At 36.5% G+C, this 25,208-nt stretch overlaps 1 protein-coding gene across 11 annotated transcripts in view; it reads right to left on the bottom strand.

The window, feature by feature from the left end:
• Positions 1 to 25,208, bottom strand: part of LOC116085613 (ankyrin repeat domain-containing protein 18A-like) — a 152,959-nt gene that overhangs the window by 5,889 nt on the left and 121,862 nt on the right. For 8 of the 11 annotated variants that reach the window (XM_031363163.1, XM_031363167.1, XM_031363172.1 and 5 more), the window contains 4 exons: positions 24,516 to 24,974; positions 22,260 to 22,508; positions 5,203 to 5,454; positions 1,428 to 2,286 (listed from right to left, as the gene is read on the bottom strand). In XM_031363163.1, the coding sequence (XP_031219023.1) occupies positions 1,735 to 2,286; positions 5,203 to 5,454; positions 22,260 to 22,508; positions 24,516 to 24,974 (1,512 nt within the window). In that variant the 3' untranslated portion in view covers positions 1,428 to 1,734. The other 3 variants (XM_031363173.1, XM_031363171.1, XM_031363174.1) reach the window with 3 other exon arrangements.

Genomic DNA, 25,208 nt, shown 5'->3' with positions numbered 1-25,208 from the left:
GGCAGGCATGGGGAGGGGGGAGGCAACAGGGGTTTTTTTTGTTGTTTTTGTTTGTTTCTTTGTTTTTTGGAGAGAAACTAGGAATGAAGAAATTTACATGTAATGAAGAAAATATCTAAGAAAAAAAAAGAAAAAAAAAGAATAGAATATAGGTCCTAGGTAGGTATCATAAAATTAAAAGAAAGAAATTTCAGATAAGCAACCACATTTTAACTTTATTGATGTACGAAAAATAACATGGCTATTTGGGTGGTATTTCTATTCATGTTTGTACACTGAGTATGTAAATGTGAACAAGGCTGGATTTGACTTGCAAAATCCAGTAAAATTCATTTATGCTGGTTAAGTCCAAAGGAAACTCCAGTTTTCATAACTCCAAAAGGCAGTGTGATGTCCAGAATTGAGTTCATTCTGGACTTTGGAGTATTTCTGGAGGCTAGATAAAAGCCAGCCTTCTTCAGAAAGTTTTGAAGCTGGTTCTTACTCTACCAAAGGAGTCACTTTCTTTTATGACCAGCTGGAGGGACAAATGGTTACCTGTCATGTCTATTAGCATACTAAAGCTTGCACTGGCCTCTAAGCAGCCTCAATATCATAGGTACCTGTTACCCATTTCAATGTCAACATTAGTGTATTAACTCCTCTCACTTCTCCTACCCTAGGCTTGCTCTAGCTCATGGGCTTCTCATTCAAGTAACCATGCTATTTCTTGTTCTCTCTACATTATGTTCCTCTCTCCCTCCCTCTATCTCTCTGCTATGCTGGGATTCTCTCATGACCACACAGAGTTTGCTAACTATACTCAGTCTTCTCTATATGCTTCCTTGTAGGTGCAGCTATTCCCTATTCCATACCTACAATAAAAACCTTCTCCTTAACCATACCATAGTGTCATTTTATCCAAAGCCAAGAGATAGTTTGAAATTTTATATTTTAAAATTTACATTTTATAAATATTTTATAAAATTTTGAAAAAGAATTTTAATTCTTTCTAGTATAGTATTGATTGTCCTGATAGATGCTTGAAAAGACTGACAATCCACTGCAGCAGTAACTAAAGAGAAAAGCAAGAATTACTAGAAGTATCATCAAGAACATCATTGGATGATCATGGGCAGCATCATTAGTGGTATCATCTGTAGCACCTTATGTAATAACATCAGTGCCATTGTGCATGGAATGTATGAGAAGTGGAGACTCATTTTTTTGTTTATGTTTTTGTTTTCTCAGATACTGCTTGTTTTAGAATATTTGTTTTCAAGACAGTGGTATTCCCACAAGTCAGTATATCAGCATAGAAAAAGTAGACATTGATTGATTTTTTTACAGAGTAGCATTTGCTTAGCTACTCTGAAAACTCAGAAATCATGGGGAGAGACAACAATTTCCTCATTTGAGAATAGAAGACAACCATGAGCCAACTAACATACCTTGGGATAACTGACTTTTTATTTTTATATGGTATATTTTCAATATTACTGGGAAACAGATTTTTTTTCTGGTACCAGACAAGGCTTAAATATCCTTATATGAAGCATGGAATTTTTTAATCATAAGTTAAAATTTAGTTTTAACTAAAAGAAAATTTTGTTTTCTAGGACAAAAATCATCTTCTATTTTAAACCATTGTTTGTATGGTAACTTAATCTGATCATTAGTCTACTTACTGGTAAAAAGCTTCTTGGTTAGATTACCCAGACTACCCTTGTAGAATTTGGTGCATCAACCATCTCCTCAGTCAACAACAACAGGAAGAGCAGAACCCAGATCTGTGCCATTATCATGATCAGTGGTATCACCTCTGCTATGAAGTAGAGCAGGCCTGGTGTTGGTGTTTATGCTTTGGATGGAGTGATCAGTTGAATATGCAGCATGGACATCTAGGTCAGCATCATTAGCAGGGTCCTCCATGTCACAGGAGGCACAAAGAGGAGCAGATTCAGAATCACTACTGAGCCTGTCAGCCTTGCTTTGAGCAAGAAGACAAGAGTCAAGAGCAAAGTCAGCATTGTGATCAGGGTCAATGGTCTCATAAGAGCAGTGCTCAGGAGCAGGCTCAGGGTTAATGTGTTGTTGGCCCCTTGGGTGCTCAGTTTGAAGAGCTAAAGCAAGTGGGAGAGCAAGTTCAGCCTTTTGAGCTTTGTCCATGGCACCCATGTCACCTGCACCACCGGTGCAGGCAGCAGGATCTGGTTCAATGTGTGTAGTAGCCCTCAAGGCAGCAATTCTATGCTCAAAAGAGCTAAAATGGGGTACATACACATACCCTGTCTTCTTTTCTTCAACCTTTAAAGAAATATTGAGATGTTACTTTTCATTAAAAATTTTAGGGTTTTCATTCATTTTATCATGTAAATGTCACAGTCTTGAATTTAGTCCCCAATTGCTCAGTCTAAATTTATCATCACAGCTATCAATATCCTGTAACTTCTGCTTCCTTCCTGCTCCAGTAACTTTCAGAGTTTTTAGAAACTTCAAAATTGGATCTGCTCAGTTTTATGCTTTACTTTCCTCTGATCTTTGCTATATAACATCATCATCCTCTGTATAATGGGAAGGTATAAAAAGAAAAGGAGAAAATGTTTCCTCTCTTAACTTCATGACTTGGATTTTATATTCCATCCAGATTAAAATGTTGTGGCAATGAGGAGCTGCATTACATTAGTTCTTGCCCCCTTGGCCTTTCACAATTGCCCATTGGGATCCTTGGAGAATAAAACAGTGAAGATGACCTCTGAAATGCATGAACAAAGTACTCCAGTAAACTCAGTAGAGAAGAGCTGCTAAGCTGCAAGTGTGGGTCATGGAGATGCTTCTAACATCATACTTCTTAACCATGATTGTTACATGTATGAGGTCACTGTTCTAGCACTACTGTGACTGCTTGAATAAGAACACCCCCCCATTCCCCGTGGGTAGAACTATTATGGAAAAGATTACAATGTGTGACATAATTGGTAGAGATGTTTCAGGGTGGGCTTTGAGGTTTCAAAAGACTAGTGGCATCTCCAGTGAGCTCTCTGCCTTCTGTTTGTAATGAAGATGTGAGCCCTCAGCTGCTACTATGCCTGTCTGTCTAAAGTCATGATGGTGATAGAACTATTTGTATCATAAGCCCTGCCCCAAACAAACTCTCCATCCTATAAGCTGCCTGGGTCATAGTGTTTGATCAGAGCAATAGAAAGTTACTAATACAACCATTGATTACTTCCAGTGAAGTATCATGACAAAAGCCTGAACAATTCATTCAAAACTCTTAAGGGGTGCTATTCAGTGTCATGAACAAATGAGCCAATTCCATAGTGCTACCTCAAGTAGGATACTCAGAACACCCACTAAATTAATCAGATAAATTTATCATGTGGAAGTTTTGAAAACAATTTGATGGAAAGCCTCCTCTACATTTATTTTCTAACATATATCTACAGGCTTTTGTCATTCTTTACAACTAAGTGAAACTTGAAACTTAGCAGTCTTCTTTTTCCTTCAATACCAAAATTGCTAATTGTATATATGGAAAAACTCACACATTCTAAAACTTACCAATCATCAACAAATAATGTAAACACAGAAATGATTGAATAAAATAACTTGAGGAGCATTGTTGGTAAAAGGAAAAAAGATGAGGGAGTACACATGCTACATGTGTATGAAAACTCTTTAAAGTGTTCCAGTGAGATGTTAAGTTTACTTATTTATTTGAGAAAGATGAACTTGAACACATCAAACACAATGAGAAGATGAGTATGCCTGTAGTATTTGTCAGACTTAGACACATTTTCATAAGCTACATGTTTTCTCATGCTTCCTCCTCTTTAGTGAAGTACTCTTAAGCCATTTATAAAAGGAATGCCATGTTTGTTTTCCAGGACACATGACACATGGAAGAGAAACACTGAAGATGACTGAGAAAACCCTGAAGATATTTAACTGAACCATTATTTACAGACAGGAGTATTAATGAATACCTAGAAAACATCACTCATTTATTAGAATAGGCAATTTTATATGAACTAGTCTAAAATGTATTTATTTTTGGAGTGTACATATTTGTGTGTATGCATTTATGTTCTTGTGTGTGCTAGGCTGCTGTGTGTGTGAAGGCTAGAGGATGACTTTCAGGATTTGGAGTCCTTTTCTGGATGAAGCAGTCTCTCTCATTGTTTCTGTTGCCGTGTGTTCCATTCTGGCTGGCTTTTGTTTTCCAAGGCTGCTTGACTCTCTCAGTCTCCTATTTGGATTTAAAGGTACTAGGATTTCATATGTGAGACATTTGCTGCTTGTTGTATTTCCACACAGCATCTGATGGAACTCAGATCAGTCGGCTTGCAAGGCAACTGCTCTGACACACTGAGTCATCTTCATGTCCCATATACGAATATGGGTTTGTTTGTTAGCCATTCAGAATGTAAATGATAAAGAAAAAAAACCCTGAACAGAAGCAATTCCTTGGGATGTGAGCTTTCTCTTTTTCTAAAGCCAGGAATCATCCTTGTAACCTGCCTGTGCCCTTTAAAGCTTGTGTTGTTACTTTACCTCTTTACAAAGATTACTGTTTGGTAATCTGTTAGCCTGTGGTGGAGAACTGACATTATCTTGCTTAGGTCTGTGATATTATACTTTTTATACTGCAATTAACAGGTAATGGCTTCTGGAAAAGTCTCATGCTAGCTTGGCTTTAATTGTGGTTAGCAGCAGAAAAGTGATATCTTTTTTGTTTTATTTAAGGCACATTGTTCATTTATTTGAAGGATAAAAACTGCAGCCCTTTTAGATTAGTAGATTCAGGTATGTCTAATATCTGTAATTAGTGATAATGAAGTTTATAGTCTAATCATTTGAATATCAAAGATGTTGGTTCCTCTCATGACCAGTTTAATTACTCCATTGTCTTTATAGTCAACTTCATTATCATTTACTTTCTGTATCATCATAAAAAATCTATATTTGTATAAACATCTTCTATGTGTATTAAACATGTTAACTACTTCAATTGTTATACTTACTTCTTAATGAATTTTCATTTAAATTTTAGAACATGGCTGACAAATAAATTTCTGTGATAAAGAACATAAGAAAGATGCAAAAATAATTTCAGGGCTGGGTTTTATGCATGGAAGGTCTGGAACACCCACAGTATTACAGAGAATTATCTTGTATCTTATAGTAAGACATTGTGCTTTTCAATATGATGGTAATTACCTTTATGTGCATTACTCTTCTAGAGTCATCAGATGGAAGCTCTTCCTTAGGATAAAGAATAACTTCAGAATTTTCAAATTGTTCACAAATCATCTCCTTTAAGTCTTTTTGGAGGTATTCTTTTAGATGTTTGTACTGCTGTGCATTCTGCTCACCTACTGTTGCCTCATCTGTTCTCATAGAAGGCTGTGACCAGAAGGATGCATATTCAACATTGTGTTCCTTCTCAATTTCTTCTTCTTGAGATACTTTCTGCAGATAAGAAAATGGAGGGTTATTCTGATTGATTCAACCTCATGAGTTTTGTGTTTTGGGGTACTTGTTTTCAGAATTTCTTTTGGTCATTTCACTAGAGGATACAGGCCCAGAAATAAGGAGTGTAAACTTCTTACATGGTCTAGTTCCATTGAACACATTGCATACAACTTTCATAATATTTATTTGCTATACGGAAATGAACAACAGTGGTGCAAATGAGAATGGAACCTATTCGTTCATATTTTTGAATACTTGGTATATGTTTGGTAGGGCTGCTTTGCTAATAATTCAGAGGCATGGCCTTGTTGAAGAAGGTATATCATTGAAGGTCTTCCCCACTCTACCTCTGCCTCATACTTCTAGATCAGATATAAGCTTTCAGCTGCTGCTTCAGTGCTATGCCTTCATGCTTGCTTCCTAGATACCAAGTATGATGGTCATAGACTATCCCTTTGAATCCCCAGTCTAATGCTTTCTGTGGTAAGTGGCCTCAGTCATGGTGTCTTCTCACACCAGTAGAAAATTTTAAGGCTATAGCCTATATTAGGAACCACTGTGCTGATTTTATGCCTTCTTCTCTTTCTCTCAATATAGACATTGAAAACTTCTAGAGACCACTAAGCAGAGATAATTACCTAAAATTGGCCTGAGTAATAGGAAACTACAAATTTAATCCCTGGAAATGCTTTTTTTAGTTCAACTTAACTTAATGACTATTACTGACATTTTGTTCATAATGCCAATCTTTATTCAGGTGTCTGGAATTTGAAGATACATGTATCATTTGGGGACATTATACAAATGGGTTAAAAAAGCATATTCAGAGTATGACTGATGTGGCCAAGCAACATTTCACCATTGCTGAGGGAGAGGCTCATTAAATCCCACCCCTAGGTGAGTAGATAAATTCAACTGATAACTGCTGAGAGTAGAAAACAGTTTTCTTCCAAGATACAACCCTGTGAGGCTATTTGTGAACCAGTAATTTTCCTACATATGTACTCCTAAGTAGACTCCATATTTTTAAGAAAACATGAATTTGGAAAGTAATAGTGTTGGTGGCAGATAGGGAAGATTTAGAAGGGAATAAAGTGTGGGTTGATCTGATCAAAATTTGCTATATGCATTTATAACATTTTCAAACATTAAAATAAATTAATTAAAAAATAATGTTCTCTTTATCAATAGAGACAGAGTACAAAGAACTTAGTGACTATATTAAGAAGAATAACTAGAGCCCAAAACTGCCCCAATATCAGTATTTCAAAACAATTTATATGGCATTATTTGATTATACATATATATATATATGATGTTATTAAATAAGATGGAGACAACAGCTAACAGAAGAGAATAATAAACAGACACATGTCAGTACATTGTCTTCAGTTTGTCATATGAAATTTGAGGCATAGGACTTAGAAGAAAGAAACAAATCACTAAAGTGAAGTATCCTTACATGGAAAAAGTACATGGATTTAAGTACAAACATAGTTGCAAAAGACATACTTAAAATGCAAACATACACAGAATTCTGAAATATTGCATATGAAATTCCCGAGGCAGGAGAGCCATGAATCAAGTTATCCAGTGACATAAGGCTTTCCAGATTCACATGCTGTTTTATAATCTTTTACAGGAGCTACTGCTCTTATGGTTTACTACAACTTGGCATATATCTAATATCAAAATTATAGTTAATTATGTTTTGATTTATGATGTATTCATTTGCATGTCAAACATGCAAAATTCATTTTCTCATAGTCCCCATTATTGTTATTATTATTGCTTATTTTATAAGAACTGTACTCATTTGTATAAAGAACTTATAAATTTCTGTTTGGTTACATTCATAGTGTAATTTGTTTTCATGTAGAATTCTAAGAACCAGTTAGAATGATGCATCTGGGACTGAGGGTGTGAAGGAGGTACAGGACATGAACAAAGCTAGGGTCCTATTGTCTGGAAGACTCTGCAACACGGCAGACATGGGCTCATACATGTGTCTTTGCCCTCAAATGTAATATATAGTTTTGTAAATTAAATTAACATTACTCTTGTTTTTCCTTTAAAAATATGATGTAGTTCTTCTTCCTTAGGACAAGCGTTATTTTCCTGTTGTTTAAGCACTTCACAGATTTTCACTTTGAGATCTTTTTTAATGCCTTCTTTAGGATGTACACACTGTGCTTCACCGTGCACATGCTCTACCTCCTTTGCAGTCTTGGCAGCAGCCTGCTTCCCAGGCTGTAGGGATTTGCTGTCATATTTATTATTTAGTTTTTGTTCCTTAGATACTTTCTGAAGATGAGAAAGTGGAATGTTTCATGTTGCAAGAAATAACTATGTCCTTACATATTACAGTATATGGATGAAGAAAAAGGAGCAGCTACTTAATATTTATCAGTTAATTTTCTTCATAAGTGCTTTGCTATTCACACCATAACTAACTATTAGTAATAAATGAAAACAATTTCCTTTCCTAGAGTAGGAGAAAAACATGAACCAACATTGTTAACTTAGTAGTGATTACAATGATAGTTACACTAAACATACTTTACTTGATAAATCTTCTAAAAAATAATTTAGATAATTTTTTTAATTTAGATTATTTTTGATAATGCGAAGAATGCATCATGTAAAAGGTACTACCTTACCCAACCTACAAATGTGGAGCCATAAGAATACATTTAATCCCTTTTTCTGTTTATCAGTAAATAGCTAATAGGAACAAGCCTAAGTTATCGAGAACCCAAATTACTAAACATCATCAAAAAGCAAAACAAATTACTAAATTTTACTTTACATTATATACTGTGTAGTTTATAGTCACAAGGAATAGTATGTAATGTACATTAACAAATCATAAATTGGAAAATGAATCTGTTTCTTCTAAGAAAAAAACAGACAGTAGGAAATGAGGAAATTATTGAGGTACAAGGCCTCAGAAAACTAATATATAGAAAAGTATAAGTAAATTAGATGACTATGGAAGGCCAAGGGACATAAACTGGCAGATGCAATAAGATCTAAATTGTACTTCAGATTATATACCATTACAGCATCCTGAACACATGAGTCATATGCTACCATGGTCTAATGTCCATATGAGATAATGAACAATATACCTGATGATCTTTACCTATCTTCTTCAGTATAATAAGCAAAATGCTATTGTATGAATCCTAATGTCATTAAATGAATCTGTTTTCTCCAGATAGAACACATTAAAAATAGGACTTGGTAACTGGTTGGTGCTTTGAAATAGGGCTAAATTTACCACCTTCTATTTTACTAGACTGGAGATCAGAGCTGAGAGAGAAATAGTCAGTCAAGATTTAGGGAATGGTCAAGGATATATTTAGTTTATAATATTAAATTTAAACATCCATAAGCCTCAGAAGATACAACTACATGGATAGGAGGATATAAATATATAGCCTATAAATAAATATATATATATATATATATATATATATATATACTTAATTATAGGATATGTATATCCTATAAATAAATACATATATATGGATTTGAGAAGATACGCATTGATATGTAGGGGCTTGGTCTTATGCTCCTTGTATTCTAATGCAAAATACTGGTTTCTCAAAATGTGACACACACACACACACATGAGGAGCTCCTCAGGTACTCAAGAGTACTCAGGTACTCAAGATGCCATGGGAACCTTCTCCCCAACTTAACTGGTCAATAAAATGCTAGAACCTGTGATTGGGCAGTGGAAAGAGAAAAGTGGGACTGCAGGTTCATAAGAGGGGGCTTCAGGTAGAGAGGGGAGGAGAAGAGGAAAAAGGGGGAGGAGGCAGCTGCTATGTGCCAGAACCACAGGGCAAGTAATAAGGGGATTTATAGTTGGAGAATAAGTTAATATAGCCCTAGATCTGATCAATCTAGGCATATGGCTTGTAAATAAAATACCTGGATTGTGTGTCATATATATGTGCTTATTAGGATTATAAATTCAAACTACATTTGTAAATATAATTTATATTATAAACTGCAAGCTTATACAGAATTCTGAAATGTTTAAAATAAGATGAGGGGCAGAAATGCCTGGGGATCCAGTCACCTGGTGATGTAGAGCTTTTCATTAGAATCATATGCTGTTTTTAAATATCACATGATTGGCCAAGTCAAGCTCCTGAACAGGGAGCTTGGAAATCCCAGGGGAACTTCCATTCTCTGGCTATCTCTCTCCCACCTTCATCAAACCTGAACCATACAAGGAAGCTTCCCTTCCTCCACCCATCTTCCTTCCTGACTGAGCCCTCTGGGCCAAGAAAAGCTACCCTGACTGGCCTGACATCCCAGAGGGACCTCCATTCTCCTGCTGCCTCTCTTCAACCTCCATCAGACTCCTGAACCATACAGGTAAGCTTCCCATATATCACCTATATTACCTGCTTTCTGAGCTCTCTGCGTCAAGACAACCTGCTCTGAGAAGCCTGAAATTACAGGAGGACATCCATTCTCCTGACATCTCTCTGCCCACCTTTATTATACCTGAGGCTCCTGAACCATACATATATACAGAAACAGAAACATACAGCCCAAGGATCAGAGGCCTGCCTCACCAGGAGCACCAAGGTTCAACCCCTCCCAATACTGATTACAACAAGTACATCCAGGGACCAAAACTATATAAATGACTAAAGGCCTTCAAAAGAACACAATCAACAAGAGCCAGAGCAATATGATACCTCCAAAGCACAGCTACCCCATTACAGCAAGCCTTGGATATCCTAACACAACAGAAATTCAAGAACATTACCTTAAATTCAATCTTATAAAGATGTTAGATGCCTTTAAAGAGGAAATGAAAAAATTCCTTAAAGAAATACAGGAAGATACAATTAAATATGTGAAGGAAATGAATAAAACCCATACAAGACCTAAAAGTAGAAATAGTAGCAATAAAGAAAACACAAACTGAGGAATTCCTAAAGATGGAAAACCTAGGGAAGAGAACAGAAACAATAAATGCAAGCATCACCAACAGAATACAGGAGATGGAAAAGAGAATCTCAAGCATAGAAGATACAATAGAACAAATTGATAAATTTTTCTTTAGTTAGTTAAAGCTAAAAAATTCCTGACACAACACCCAGAAAATCTGGGATACCATGAAAAGACCTAACCTAAGAACACTAGGAATAGAAGAAGGTGAAGAGTCCTAGGTCCAAGGTCCAGAAAATATTCTCAACAAAATCATAGAAGAAAACATTGCCAACCTAAAGAAAGTGATGTCTGTAAATATACAAGAAGCTTATAGAACACCAATTAGACTTCTCTAGAAAAGAAAATCCACCTGGCACATAATAATCAAAACACACATCTACAGAACAAAGAAAGAATATTAAAAGCATCAAGGGAAAACAGCCAGGTAACATACAAAGGCAGACCGATCAAAATTACACCCAACTTCTGAACAGAGACTCTAAATGCAAGAAGGGTATGGCAACCTGTAAAAAATCACAGGTGCCATCCTAGACTATATGCAGAAAAACTCAACAGATACAAGAAAATTGAAATAAAATCTTATATATTAAATGTGGATTTCAACAGAAACACTGGAAAGCCTACACATTCTTGGAAATTGAATAACTACTCAATAATCTCTGGGTCAGGGTGAAAGAGAGAAAGAAATTAAATACTTTCTAGAATTCATTGAAAATGAAGGCACAACATATCCATATTTATGGGTCACAATGAAAGAGGTATTATAGGAAAGTCCAAAGCAATAAGTGCTCTATACAAATAAATAAATAAAATAAAATAAAATGAGAAAGTTCTCATATGAACAATTTAAAAGTACACCTGAAAACTCTAGGAAAAAAAGAAGCAAGAATACCAAAGAGGAGTAGAAAGCAGGACATAACCAAAATCTGGCTAAAATCAATCAAAAACAAAGAAAACAATACAAAGAATTAACGAAACCAAGAGCTGGTTCTTTGAGAAAATCAACAAAATAGACAAAACCTTTGCCAAACTAACCAAGAGATAATGTCCAAATAAACAAAATCAGTAATGAAAGAGGCGACAACAACTGACACTGAGGAAGTTCAAAGAATCAGAAGGTCTTACTTCAAAAACTTGTATGCTACAAAATTAGAAAATCGTAATAAAATGGATGAATTTCTAGACAGATACCACTTACCAACATTAAATCAAGATTAGGTAAACTATTTGAATAGCCCCGTAACCCCTAAAGAAATAGAAGCAATCATTAAGAGTTTCCCAACCAGAAAAACCCCAGTTCCAGATGGTTTTGGTGCACAATTCTGCCAGATTTCCAACAAATACTAATTCCAATATTCCTCAAACTATTCCACAAAACAGAAACAGGAAGAATACTGCCAAATTCATTCTATGAGGCTATAGTCACCCTGATACATAAACCACACAAAGACACAACAAAGAAAGAGAACTTCAGACAGATTTCTCTTATGAACATTGTTGCAAAATACTCAATAAAATATTCAGAAACCAAATCCAGAAATACATCAAAGACATCATCCATCAATATCAAGTAGGCTTCATCCCAGATGCAGGGATGGTTCAATATATGAAAATCCATCAGCATAATCCACCATATAAACAAAGTAAAGAAAAATAATTACATGATTATCTCATTAGATGCTTAAAAGGCCTCTGATAAAATCCAAAGCCTCTCATGTTAGAGGTATTGGAGAAATCACTGATACAGAGCACATACCTAAATCTAATCAAAGCAATATATAACAAGCCAATAGCCAACATCACACTAAATCGAAAGAAACTTAAAGCATTTCACTAAAATCAGGGACAAGACAAGGCAGCCCACTCTCTCCCTATCTGTTCAGTATAGTATTCTAGCCAGAGCAATAAGAATACTAAAAAACATCAAGGGGATACAAAACGGAAAGGAAGAAGTCTGCAGATGACATGATTTATACATAAATGACTTGAAAATTTCTACCAGAGAACTCCTACAGGTGATAAACACCTTAGATAGATATAAAATTAACTCAAAGAAATCAGTAGCCCTCCTTTATACAAATGATAAATTGGCCAAGAATAAAATTAGGGAAGCAACACCCTTTACAACAGCCATGAATGACATAAAATATCTTGAAGTAACTATAACTAACCAAGTAAAAGATCTATGTGACAAGAACTTCAAGTTCCTAAAGAAAGAAGCTGAAGACATCAGAAGATGAATAGGTAGGATTGACATAGTGAAAATGACCATCTTACCAAAAGAAATCTTCAGATTTGATGCTTTCTCCATCAAAATGCCAGCACAATGTTTATAGACTATGAAAGAGCAATTCTCAACTTCACATGAAAAAAAAAACAGGATAAAGAAAACAATTCTCAACAATAAAAGAACTTCTGGAGATCTCAAGCTGGACAACAGAGCAATACTGTAGATAAATACAGATAAAAAACTGTATGTTATTGGTACAGAAACAGACATACTGATCAATAGAATAGAATCAAAGACCTAGAAATCCACATATATATGGACATTTGATTTTTGAAAAGGAAGTCAAAACCATACAATGGAAAAAAATGAAAGCATCTTCAACAAATGGTGGTAGACTAAAGATGTCTACATGTAGAAGAATGAAAACAGATCAACAGTTATCACTCTGCACAAAACTCAAGTCCAAGTGGATCAAGGACCTCAACCTAAAACCAGATACACTAAAAATCTCATAGAAGAGAAAGTTGAAAATACCCTTGAATGCATTGATACAGGAGACAAGTTCCTGAACAGAACACCAATTACTCACACTCTAAGATCAGAAATGAGACCTCATGAAATTTCACAGCTTTTATAAGGCAAAGAACAGTATCAATAGGACAAATCACCATCCCACAGATTGGAAAATGATCTTCACCAACCCTACATCTGACAGAGGGCTAATATTCAAATTTTACAAGGAACTCAAGAAGGTAGACACCAATGACACAGCCTAATTTTAAAATTGGATACAGAACTAAACAGAACATTCTCAACAGAAGAATTTTAAATGGCAAAGAAGCACTTAAATAAATCTTAAAAACCTCTAGTCATCAGGGAAATGCAATTTAAAACAACCATGAGGTTCCATCTTACACCTGCCAGAATGCCTAAGATCAAAAACTCAAAAGATAGCTTAATTCATAATAGCCAGAAACTGGAAACAATCTAGATGTCCTTTGTCCCTCAGCTTAAGAATGGATAAAATAAATGTGGTACATCTACACAATGGAATACTATTCAGCTACTAAAATCCAAGACATAATCTATTTTGCAGGCAAATGGATGGAACTTGAGAATATCATCCTGAGTGAGGTAACCCATGTACTCACTTATAAGTGAATATTAAACATAAAATACAGGTACCAATAGGATCAGGGGTGAGGAGGACACAACTTCTGTCTCAACACTGGGAACAACTGGGACCACTGGGACTTAGATGCACAGGAACTCCACCAGCCCAGTGGCATGGGCTCCTTCCGGTCTGTCTGGGCCGGTGCCCTGAGCAGACCTTGGGTGCAAACTCTATAGCAAGTCACAAAATACCCAGAGGAAGCTCTACTCCCAGATGCTCTAACAGGCCCAGGAACAAAAGATCACAGAGACAGCTTGACTCTGAGGAGTTCTGACAAACCAAGATCACAGGAAGGAGAGCCCCCAGTCAGATTTAGCCAGGGCAGGTAGGACTAGAGATAACCAGATGGCTGGAAGCAAGCATAAGAAAATAAGCAACAGAAACCAAGGTTACTTGGCATCATCAGAACCCAGTTCTCCCACCATAGCAAGTCCTGGACACAGCACCACACTGGAAAAGCAAGATTCAGATCTAAAATCACTTCTAATTGATGATGATGGAGGACTTTAAGAAGGATATAAATAACTCCCTTAAAGACATACAGGAGAACACAGGTAAACAGCAGAAGCCCTTATAGAGGAAACACAAAAATCACTTAAAGAACTACAGGAAATCAAACAGGTGAAGGAAATGAACAAAACCATCCAGGACCTTAAATGGAAATAGAAACAATAAAGAAATCAAAAAGGGAGACAACACTGCAGATAGAAAACCTAGGAAAGAGACCAGGAGTCATAGATACAAGCATTACCAACAGAATACAAGAGATAAAAGAGAGAATCTCAGGTGCAGAAGATGCCATAGAAAACATTGGCACAACAGTCAAGGAAAATGCAAAATGCAAAAAGTTCTTAACCCAAAAACATCCAGGAAATCCAGGACCCAATGAGAAGACTGAAACTAAGAATAATAGGTATAGAAGAGAGCAAAGATTCTCAATTTAAAGGGCCAGTAAATATCGTCAACAAAATTATAGAAGAAAACTTCCCTAACCTTAATAAAGAGGTACCCATGAACATACAAGAAGCCTACAGAACTCCAAATAGACTGGACCAGAAAAGAAATTCCTCCCGTCACATAATAACCAAAACACCAAACTCACTAAACAAACAAAGAATATTAAAAGCAGTAAGGAGGAAAGGTCAAGTAGCATATAAAGGCAGGCCTATCTGTTGCAGCATTTTCTCTGTCCAATCACATTAGGGCAGTGACAGGCCTGTGATTGGACAGGAATAGAGAGGTGAAGCTAGAGTTGGAGAAAGAGAAAGGTCAGAGAGAAGGAAGGGCAGGAGCTGCTTCATCATGGAGTCAGACGATGAGGACAAGTCAGACCCCACGTGGTTATAAGCAGGCTAAGGATTTAACAAGGTTAAATTAATTGGGTCAAAATATTGTCTTTATTATTTGGTTCTGAAATTATTGTATTGGCATCTTGTAAACTGAATATTAAAGCCTTAAGAATCATGCATTTCCTACTGAGTACTAGGCGCTAGCTAGATGAATGATTGCCAGGGCGTTTAAAGTGTTGCTTATGAGGGAAATGTTGCAGCTAGCTAGGAGAAAATAACAACAACCCACCATAACTTAGGGTTGAGGCCAGAAGTTACCGGCACAAGAATGTGGCACTGCAGGAAAGGGAGTTTTGGGGGTGGATTCATTTTTTTTTTTTAATTCCCATAACAGATGGCCACACAAAATGCTGGCTGGGCAGGAATCCATTAGTAATTTAAAATTATTACACTGAAAGTTAAAGTTTATTATTAGATGTTTTCCTTATTTACAATATCTCCTTTTCCCAGGTTCCCCTCCAAAAAATAATAATAATAATAATAAAAAGAAAATAAAGTAACAAAAACTAAAACAACCCCCTGTTCCGTCCTCCCTCCCCCTGTTCACTTCCCACCCCCTCATGCTTACTGGCCCTGGCATTCCCCTATGCTGCGGCATAGAACCTTCATAGGGCCAAGGTCATCTCCTTCCATTGATGACCTACTTGGCCATCCTCTGCTATACATATGCTGCTGGGGCCATTAGTCCCACCATGTGTACTCTTTGGTTAGAGTTTTATTCCCTGGGAGCTCTGAGGGTTAAGGGGCTACAAACCCTTCAACTTCTTGGGTCCTTTTTCTAGCTCCTTTATTGGGGACCCTGTACTCAGTCCAATGGATGGCTGTGAGCCTCTACTTCTGTACTAGTTGGGTACTGTCAGATCCTCTCAGGAGACAACTATATCAGGCTCATGTCATCTAGCACTTGCTAGCATACGCAATAGTGTCTGGATTTGATGATTGAATATGGGAAGGATTCCCAGGTGGAGCAGTCTCTGAATTGTCCTTCCTTTAGTCTCTGACTTCTTTAGTCTTTACATGGGTATTTTGTTTTGTTTTGTTTTGTTTTGTTGGGTGAATAGCCAAAAGCTAGTCGCATGACTCATGCTAAAGCCCCCTGCTGTGGGGAATTACAGGCTACTCTGAGTCAAGAGAGAAAAAAATGAGTTATTTACTGCTGAGAACAGAGGGTTTAGACTATGAATTTGACATTGAAATTATTTACTTTTGAAGTGGATCAATATTCAGATTTTGTCCTAGTCACATGGAAAGTTTCACCCATGGTTGGAAACAAGATAAGGGGTATTAATCACTGACTCCAAATAGAGAGACAATGATAATTTCCTGCTTTTAACAGATATTAATAAAAGTCTGGGGCTCGTCTTAAGGGACTGCAAACCCTTCAGCTCCTTGGGTCCTTTCTCTAGCTCCTTCATTGGGGACCCTGTACTCAGTCCAATGGATGGCTGTGAGCCTCTACTTCTGTATTATTTGGGTACTGTCAGAGCCTCTCAGGAGACAGCTATATCAGGCTCATGTCATCCAGCACTTGCTGGCATCCACAATAAGTGTCTGGATTTGATGATTGAATATGGGAAGGATTCCCAGGTGGAGCAGTCTCTGGATTGTCCTTCCTTTAGTCTGCTCCATAGTTAGTCTCTGAAACTCCTTCCATGGGTATTTTGTTCCGCCTTTTAAGAAAGAATGAAGTATCCACACTTTGGTCTTCCTTCTTCTTGAGTTTCTTGTGGTTTGTGGATTGTACTTTGTGTATTCCGATCTTCTGGGCTAATAACCACTTCTCAGGGAGTGTATACCATGTGTGTTCTTTTGTGATTGGGTTACCTCACTCAGGATGATATTCTCCAGATCCATCCATTTCCCTAAGAATTTCATAAATTCATTATTTTTAATAGCTGAGTAGTACTCCATTGTGTAGATGTACCACATTTTCTGTATCCATTCCTCTGTTGAGGGACATCTGGGTTCTTTCCAGTTTCTGGCTATTATAAATAAGGCTGCTATGAACATAGTGGAGCATGTATCCTTGTTACGTGTTGGAGCATCTTCTGGATATATGCCTAGGAGTGGTATAGCTGGGTCCTTTGGTAGTACTATGTCAAATTTCCGGAGAAACCACCAGTTTTCGGAGGGGAAACTGGGAAAGGAAATATCATATGTCATGTAAATAAAGAAAATATCTAATAAAAAAAGGTCTGGGGCTCTAGACAGAGCCAAACAAATAATATAACTTATTTCCTTACCCAGAGGAAGCTTATATTCTTTCTAACATGGCCTACACGGGAATTTTGGGTGTCTTTTCCTACTCAGCTAGACGGAATTGTCCAAATTAAGACTCATGTGATATTTTAATTTACTTCATTTGTTTTAGATTGTTTTAATTTGTACTAAGATATGGAAAATTAGTCACTAACTCCAGAATAGAGAGTTCACGACTAAAAATTGCCTGTTTTAACAGATATTAATAAAAATCTGGGGCTCTAGACAGAGCTAAATAAATAATATAACTTGGTTATGTAGCCAGAGGAATGTCATATTCTTTCTAACATGACCTACATGGGAATTTTGGGTGTCTTTTCCTACTTGGCTAGATATGCCATCTACATAGAGGCGCATACAATATATTAGTTTATTTCATCTGTTTTACATTATTTTAATTTTCGAAACAGGTGTGATGTTGAGGTTTTTGGTTATAATATTCCTCTGGGAGAGAGGTCAAAATGAAGACTTTTCTGGTTACTGGCTCAAGGATATGCTGACTTAGGAAAAAGGTTTTGTTTTTGTGTTTTTGGAAAAGATGATTAAGGTATTTATACCTTCCAGAGTTATATGGATCAGAAATAATGAAGGGAGACCTACAGAGAACTAGATTCCAGCGAATCAAACAAAAATATATCTTGACGATACTAAAATTTTGTTTTGAGATTTATATATTACAGAGAATTTCCTCTGGAGAATTTCTTCTTCAAACATGCTGAACTGGCCTGCTTAAACTTCTGATGTCCTGGACTTCAGCTGGATCCAGTCAAGACATACACATCAGAGACTAGTAATCCTGTCCCCCACCTTATAATATCTCAGTGCCTATATTCAACTTGAATAAATTATGAAGAGTCATCAACCCAGTTCCCTGGGCTTTGGGGCTGGACAGGGTTATTAACTGGTTGTCTTTCTAAGAAATGTAGAAATGGTCATATTTGGAACATGGAGGAAATAGCCAGAATTGATTGTATAGCGATAATCTCATTTGATAGAAAACCTTAAAATTGTTACTAAGTTAAAGTTATATGTTCCTAATTGGTACAGAATTTATTTTGATACAAAGTCAAAGTTATCATTGGTATAAGTTTCTCCTACTAATATTAAATAAGTAAAAGTACAGGGCTTAGACCCAGTCATTCTTTTGCTGTTATTATAAACGGAGTTTAGGGCCAAATTAGCAAATTCATGGCTCTGAGTTTATTGTTAGGGTGATTTGAATATTTTAACTAAAAACAGCTGAAAGTAGTTAACAGACAACAGTCCCTATTACTTTACATAGAGAGTTGGTTTTTAAAAATATCAGAAATCCACAGAATGTGATGTTTAAGATTACTTATTCACTTGAGACTAGTCTGCTCCTGACAGCTTTCCTTGTCTTAGATTCAAAGAAGAAATCGAGCATCATTGGAGTTGCTCCAGTTGTGGCAAGACAGCCACTAGGCAAAAATTGCCTCTTCATCTACAGACAATACTGTCCAAAAAGGACACACTTACAGCCCTAGGACAGCTTAAATCTGCCAAGACAGGGTAGGTGAGTCCTTAATATTCCTGTTTCTCTTGTCTGACAGACATTCATGGGCCAGAAGGCTGGAGATTGATGCTCCAACACTCCAATGGAGTGTCCAGGTGTCCAGCAGTCTCTATCAATTGGCTAAAATTTTGGAAGCTGTGTTAGGTTTCCTATATATTCTGAATTATTCAGTCACTCTTGGATTTCTGATGGAGTTGAAAAACTACATAGACCCCTAGCCAACCCAGGCTTTTTACATTTGAGAGGATGGTTTCCAGATGGCATCTAATCTAAGACAAGACATAGCCAGGTGCAAAATTTTTGTCTTTTAAGTTAATATAGAAGATAGTGTTCAATTTTATTGACAAAGATGTTGGACTGGGTGTCAGATATACCTTATACCAGATGATTTACAAATATGTAATAGTTGTGTTCAATTTATATTTTGAGAGAAAGTTTTTTTTTAATTGAACAGTAAGGGTGAAATGTTGCAGCATTTTCTCTGCCAATCACATTATGGCAGTGACAGGCCTGTGATTGGACAGGAATATAGAGATGGAGCTAGAGTTGGAGGAGGAGAAAGGTCAGAGAGGAGGAAGGGCAGGAGCTACTTCATCATGGGGTCAGACAATGAGGATGTGGTTATAACCAGGATAAGGATTTAACAAGGTTAAATTAATTGGGTCAAAATATTGTCTTTATTATTTGGTTCTGAAATTATTGTATTGGCATCTTGTAAATTGTGATCTTATTATTATATAAACCTGATTGGATATTAAAGCCTTAAGAGTCATGCATTACCTATGGAGTACTAGGCGCTAGCTAGATGAATGATTGTGGGGGTGTGTAAAGCATTGCATGTGAGTGCGATGTTGCAGCTAGCTGGGAGAAAATAGCAAGAACCCACTAGAATTTAGTGTTGAGACTGGACGATACCAGCACAAGAACATGACATGACAGGAAAGGGAGTATGCAAGGTAGATTCTTTTTTTTTTTTTTTAATAATTTCTGCAACACTTATCAGATTTACACCAGACTTCTCACCAGAGACTATGAAAGCTAGAAGATCCTGGACAGATGTCATACAGACCCTAAGGGAACACAAATGCCAGCCCAGGCATTTTATGAATATAAAACTGTTATAATACAAAATATCCTTTATAATACTCATTTTTATTGTTCCAATATTTTATAAATTTTAAAGAATATGACAAAGTAAAAAAACAAAAGGTAAAAAAAGAATTAGAAAGAGATAAGTAGAGAAGGCATATAGAATAAGCATAAGTATATAGAGGCAACCCACTGATATAAAAATGTCAATAAAATTTAGGTATACTTATTTTTGTAAAAAAAAAAAAAAAAAAAAAAAAAAAAGTACAGGTACCATGTTATACTCCACAGACCCAAAGAAAACTAAACAAAAAGGAAGGTCCAAGTGAAGAAGCTTGAATCTCATTTAGAAAAGGGAATAAAATAGTCTTAAGAGACAGATTAAGATGGGAAGGGGAATGGGAGATTTAGCATAAGATGTGTGAAAGGTCAGGAGAGATGGTTAGATTGTCATGGAAATCTGTAACTGACAGTGATGAGGAAGTGGAGTGCATCTCCAGAAGACATGGCCTGGGACAACAGAGGTGCACAAGAATCACTGGGGATATGGAACATGAAGAGGCCACCTCCTATAGCCAGACAGGAACCCCAGTGGAATAGTGACACCAAACTACCCACAAAATTTTCAATCCAAATTTTATCCTGTCTACAAGAAATGCAGGCATGGGGGAGGGAGCACAGACTGAGTGAATGGCCAACCAATAGCTGGCCCAACTCAAGATCCATCCCATGGGCAAGCACCAATCCCTAACACTATTAGAGATACTCTCTTATGCTTGCAGACAGGAGCATGTTGTCCTCTGAGAGGCTCCACTCAGAAGTTAACTCACACAGATGCAGACACCCACAGCCAAACAGTGGATGGAGCTTGGTGATTCTTATGGAAGAATAGGAGGAAGGACTGTGGGCCCCAAAGGGAATAAAATCCCACAGGAAGCCCAACAGAGTCAACTAACCTGGACCCTTGGAGCTCTCAAAGTCTCAACCACCAATTAAAGAACATACACAGGCTGGACCTAGGCCTCACAACTCATATGTAACAGAAGTGCAGCTTAGTCTTCATGTGAGTCCCAAAAAAACTAGAACAGGGGCTATCCCAAAGCTGTTGCCTGTACATGGAATATGTTCTTCTGGCTGGGCTGTCTTTTCTAGCCTCAATGGGAGAGGAGGCACCTTGCCTCGAGACTTGGAGTGTCAGGCTGGGGATGGGGATACCCAGAGGGCCCACTGCTTAGAAGAGAAGGTGATGGGGATGGGAGAAAGATTGTGAGAGGGGGTGACCGAGAGGGGGTATAGTTAGCAAGATGTAGAGTAAATAAGTAAAAAAATTAAATTAAAAATTAAATTAAGAAAAAAGGCACAGCTGAAAATAATAACATGATTTCTATATTTGAATTATGTGAACCACAGCCCTTTTGGCATTCTAGACTTAGGCACATACCTAAGATTCAATTTCCAGGTCATTATATTTGGCTTATGGTGTTGTATAGCAAGCATATTAGTTCCTTTCACTGAACTGTAAATTCTGTAATATCTTTATCATTATTTTTCTATACTATTATTATATAAAAGATATTTTCATCTATCTTAAAGGCATATTTGCCATGTTTTTATAGTCTAGTATTTTTCATTTAAACTTAAAAAGAATGGAGAGGGTCCTATGTTGGGGGCTGTCCAGATGCTGTTTGCATTCTGATGTTAATTCTGCTTCCTCAACAGGGGTTGCCCCCATGAGCATGTACTCAGGTAATCTCATGTGAACCTTCTCCCCATTTTGACTGGACAATAAAGGCTAGAGCCTGTGATTAGGCAGTGGAGGAGAAAGGTGGGACTGGGTTTGAGTAGTGGTAGGTAGAGAAGATAAGAGGACCAGAAGGGAAGGAAAAAGGACTGGAGAGGAGGCAAAAGCCGTGATGCACCAGAACCACTTGGCCGGGAAAAATCTCAAGTAGCAATGGGTCTTATAACTGGGGAGTAAGGCAGTATAGTATTAGACCTGCCCAATCTAGGCATATAAGCTTATAATCATAATAACTGGGCTGTGTAGATTTTATATGGACTTATTGAGGTTGGGCAAATGCAAGGCTGCAGTCCTGTTGTTTAGATGCTGTCTATAGCACTGCAAACAAGGGCTCACAGATGCATCTCCCACCACACATGAAATATATTGCATTTAAAATTTACCCTTAGCTGTTTTCTTTCTTTAGAGATATGAGGTAGTTCTTTCTTCAAACAGGTATCATATTTATTTCTTTCAAATATTTCACAAAATGCTTCTTTTAGTTCTTCTTTAATGAATTTATTTACAAGCATACAATGGGAATCATTCTGCCTGCCCTCATCAGTTTGCATCAAAGGTTCTTCTGAATGCAAAAGGGAACTGTCATGGTCACCTTCATATTTTTTCTTTACTTTTTGTTGTAGAGATGTTCTCTGCAGGAGGAAAGATGAAGGGTTGATTGCTTGGTTTCCCAGCAGACATTCATTTTCTTGAGGTGATTGTTTTTAAAAAGTACTGTTTTTAAAACAGTATAGGGTATAGACCCTGAAAAAGTTAAAGGTTAATTTAACTTTTAACACTTAAACTTTTTAATATATACTCAGGTGGTCTTAGGTCACATGACTTAACTTATCCTTTGAATGAACTAAAAATCATTAACCTGTGGTCTTAACTGTGTCAATGTTGTTTGGAGTAAACTAATATCACGATGTGTCACATATCCAAAAACTTGAATTAGATGAGATTTAACATGAAAAAACAATTCTCACATGCAAAGATTTGACCTTACCTACCTCTCTCATCAAAGAATTTGTAATATTGTTCCTTAGAAGCAATAAACTCCTTAGGAGTTTATTAAACTATAATTCTCTTTCTAAAATTAATGATTATTATATTTCAAGTTGATGACTTTTAGCTACATATATAAACAGAAGAAAATTATTTTTAAAGTATCATGTAAGATTTTTACTTCAGTCAAAAACTCAGCTTAACTATTTTCTAATTTTACCATGTCTACAACACTTTATAAAGTGTTGTAGGGAGAACTCATATTTCATTTTTAATACCACATATTAGATTGTCTTGAGATCACAAACAGTTGAATAGAGTTCTTTTTAGTGTGCCAAACATGACTATATGAATTCAGCTGCTTCTAAGAGAGGGAAGAAGCAGTTTGTAAAAAAGAAAAACTTTCGGGACAATAATTGATGAATAAAGCCATATATGCCTATTATTCAGAGACAAACTAATTAACAAAAATAGAAACAGAAAGTATAAGAAAGATCAAATCTGTTCTGCAAAAAATATTTCAGCATTAGTGTAAAGCATTTTTTTTAAAGGTGAGGGAGAAGAGATAAACAAATTAAGCTCTCTGTCACAAGGACTCAAGCAGCAGACACAACAAACACAATTTTATTTCAAACCACATGTGTGAGCATGTTGTGCACATACAGGACTATCTGTGCTACATCAAGTTCTAACACTGTCTACTGTCCACTTATGACAGTGAAATAAGTAAATAGAGTAACAATCTAACTTCAAAGGTTATAGTCTGGAAAGTGGGATTCTCTTCCTAAACATTGGTGATGATTCAGTTCCTCTAACTGGACTGTCTTGTCTAGCCTTAACAAATGTCCCTTGGCCTACTGCAGCTTGATGTACCAACACCCTTGATATCAACGGAAGGGCTCCCCTTCTCTGAGGACAAAAAAAACTGGAAGAATGAGGGTTGGGGAGATGTGAGAATGGGACTGAGAGGAGAGGTAGGAGAGGAAACTGCAATTAAGATATAAAGCAAATTAATTAATGGAAAAAACTACCATAAACTTTGAAAAGAAAAAAGAAGATAAGCATTTGTAAATGTCTATACTAAACCTATAATATAAAATGAAAAAATAAATAAATATACACAGAAGTCAGAAACATTTAACATAAGCAAAGAGAAGATATAACTTAGAATTATTTCATGCAACTCTATAGTCTCTATACTTGTTGCTATACAGAATTGTTTTATTTTACTCACATGATTTATTTCTTTGAAATATGTAAAGCAATATCTTTTGTTTTCTTAGACTTTAGCATGCACTTACTGCATACTTCTAATTCTACTTTTGTTTGTATACTTACCACTTCCATATCTAACACGTCTTTTCTTTTCCTGTCAACTGTAACTACTGTCTCGTTTGTTATTATTATTTATTTTACATACTTGATGAGAATTGTGTGCATTTGTGTCAACACCATGTTCACTTCCTAATCTGTTATTTTCATATTCCATGCACACTGAAACCTCAGAAGATTACTGGCCAGTGTCTTCTTGAGAATGAGAACATGAGGTGCTAAGATATGATTAAGGTTGGACATCTGGAGGGGACCATCTACAGCACTGTAGACTCAGTACACAGATGCATCTTTCCCATGCCGACCAAACACAGACCTACCTGTAAGTCTGCAGTTCTTTTAGAGGTACCAAGTAGTGGCTTTTCATTAGGACAAAGAATAATTTTAGACTTTTTAATATGTTCATGAACCACCTCCTTTAAGACCCTTCTGAAGTGGTCCTTCAGCTGTAGGTACTGCAGATTCACCTGCTCCTCCTGTGTCTCCTTCACCTGTGCTTGCAAAAGAGCCATCTGTTCAATGCATATTTGCCTTAATTCATTCCTGATTAGTTCACTAATTTTCTTTACATCCTTTCTAAGGAGTTTCCTCATCCTTGCATGCTCTGTAGTCAATTGCTCCTTCAGCATCTCCTTTATGTCATTTTTGAGGAGTTCCTTTAGTCGCTCAAGGTGCCAGTCAGCTTGCTCCTTTCTGTCTTCCTTCCTCTTGACTGAAGAATGTCTTGAATACATGTATGCATCTTTTCTTTCATGTTTCTTTCTTTTCTCTGTCATTTTCTGATGATGAGAAAAAGGGAGATTAATTTGTTTTGATTTATTATCAGATTTGTTGTTGTGATTTTGGGACACTTGTTTTCAAAATAATTTTGTCCTTAAAGGTTATAGGAAACAGAAAAGGAAAGTGGGAAGTACATTTCAACAGTTCTTCATATCTTTAGCTACTTACAAATCACTATCATCAACAACTGAAAATGTTTTATCTACACCAAGAGTAGGAGACAAATTATGAAT

The sequence above is a fragment of the Mastomys coucha genome, unplaced genomic scaffold (genome assembly GCF_008632895.1).
Source record: "Mastomys coucha isolate ucsf_1 unplaced genomic scaffold, UCSF_Mcou_1 pScaffold12, whole genome shotgun sequence".
Classification (NCBI taxonomy): Eukaryota; Metazoa; Chordata; class Mammalia; order Rodentia; family Muridae; genus Mastomys; species Mastomys coucha.
This window is presented reverse-complemented; position numbering and strand designations above follow the sequence as displayed.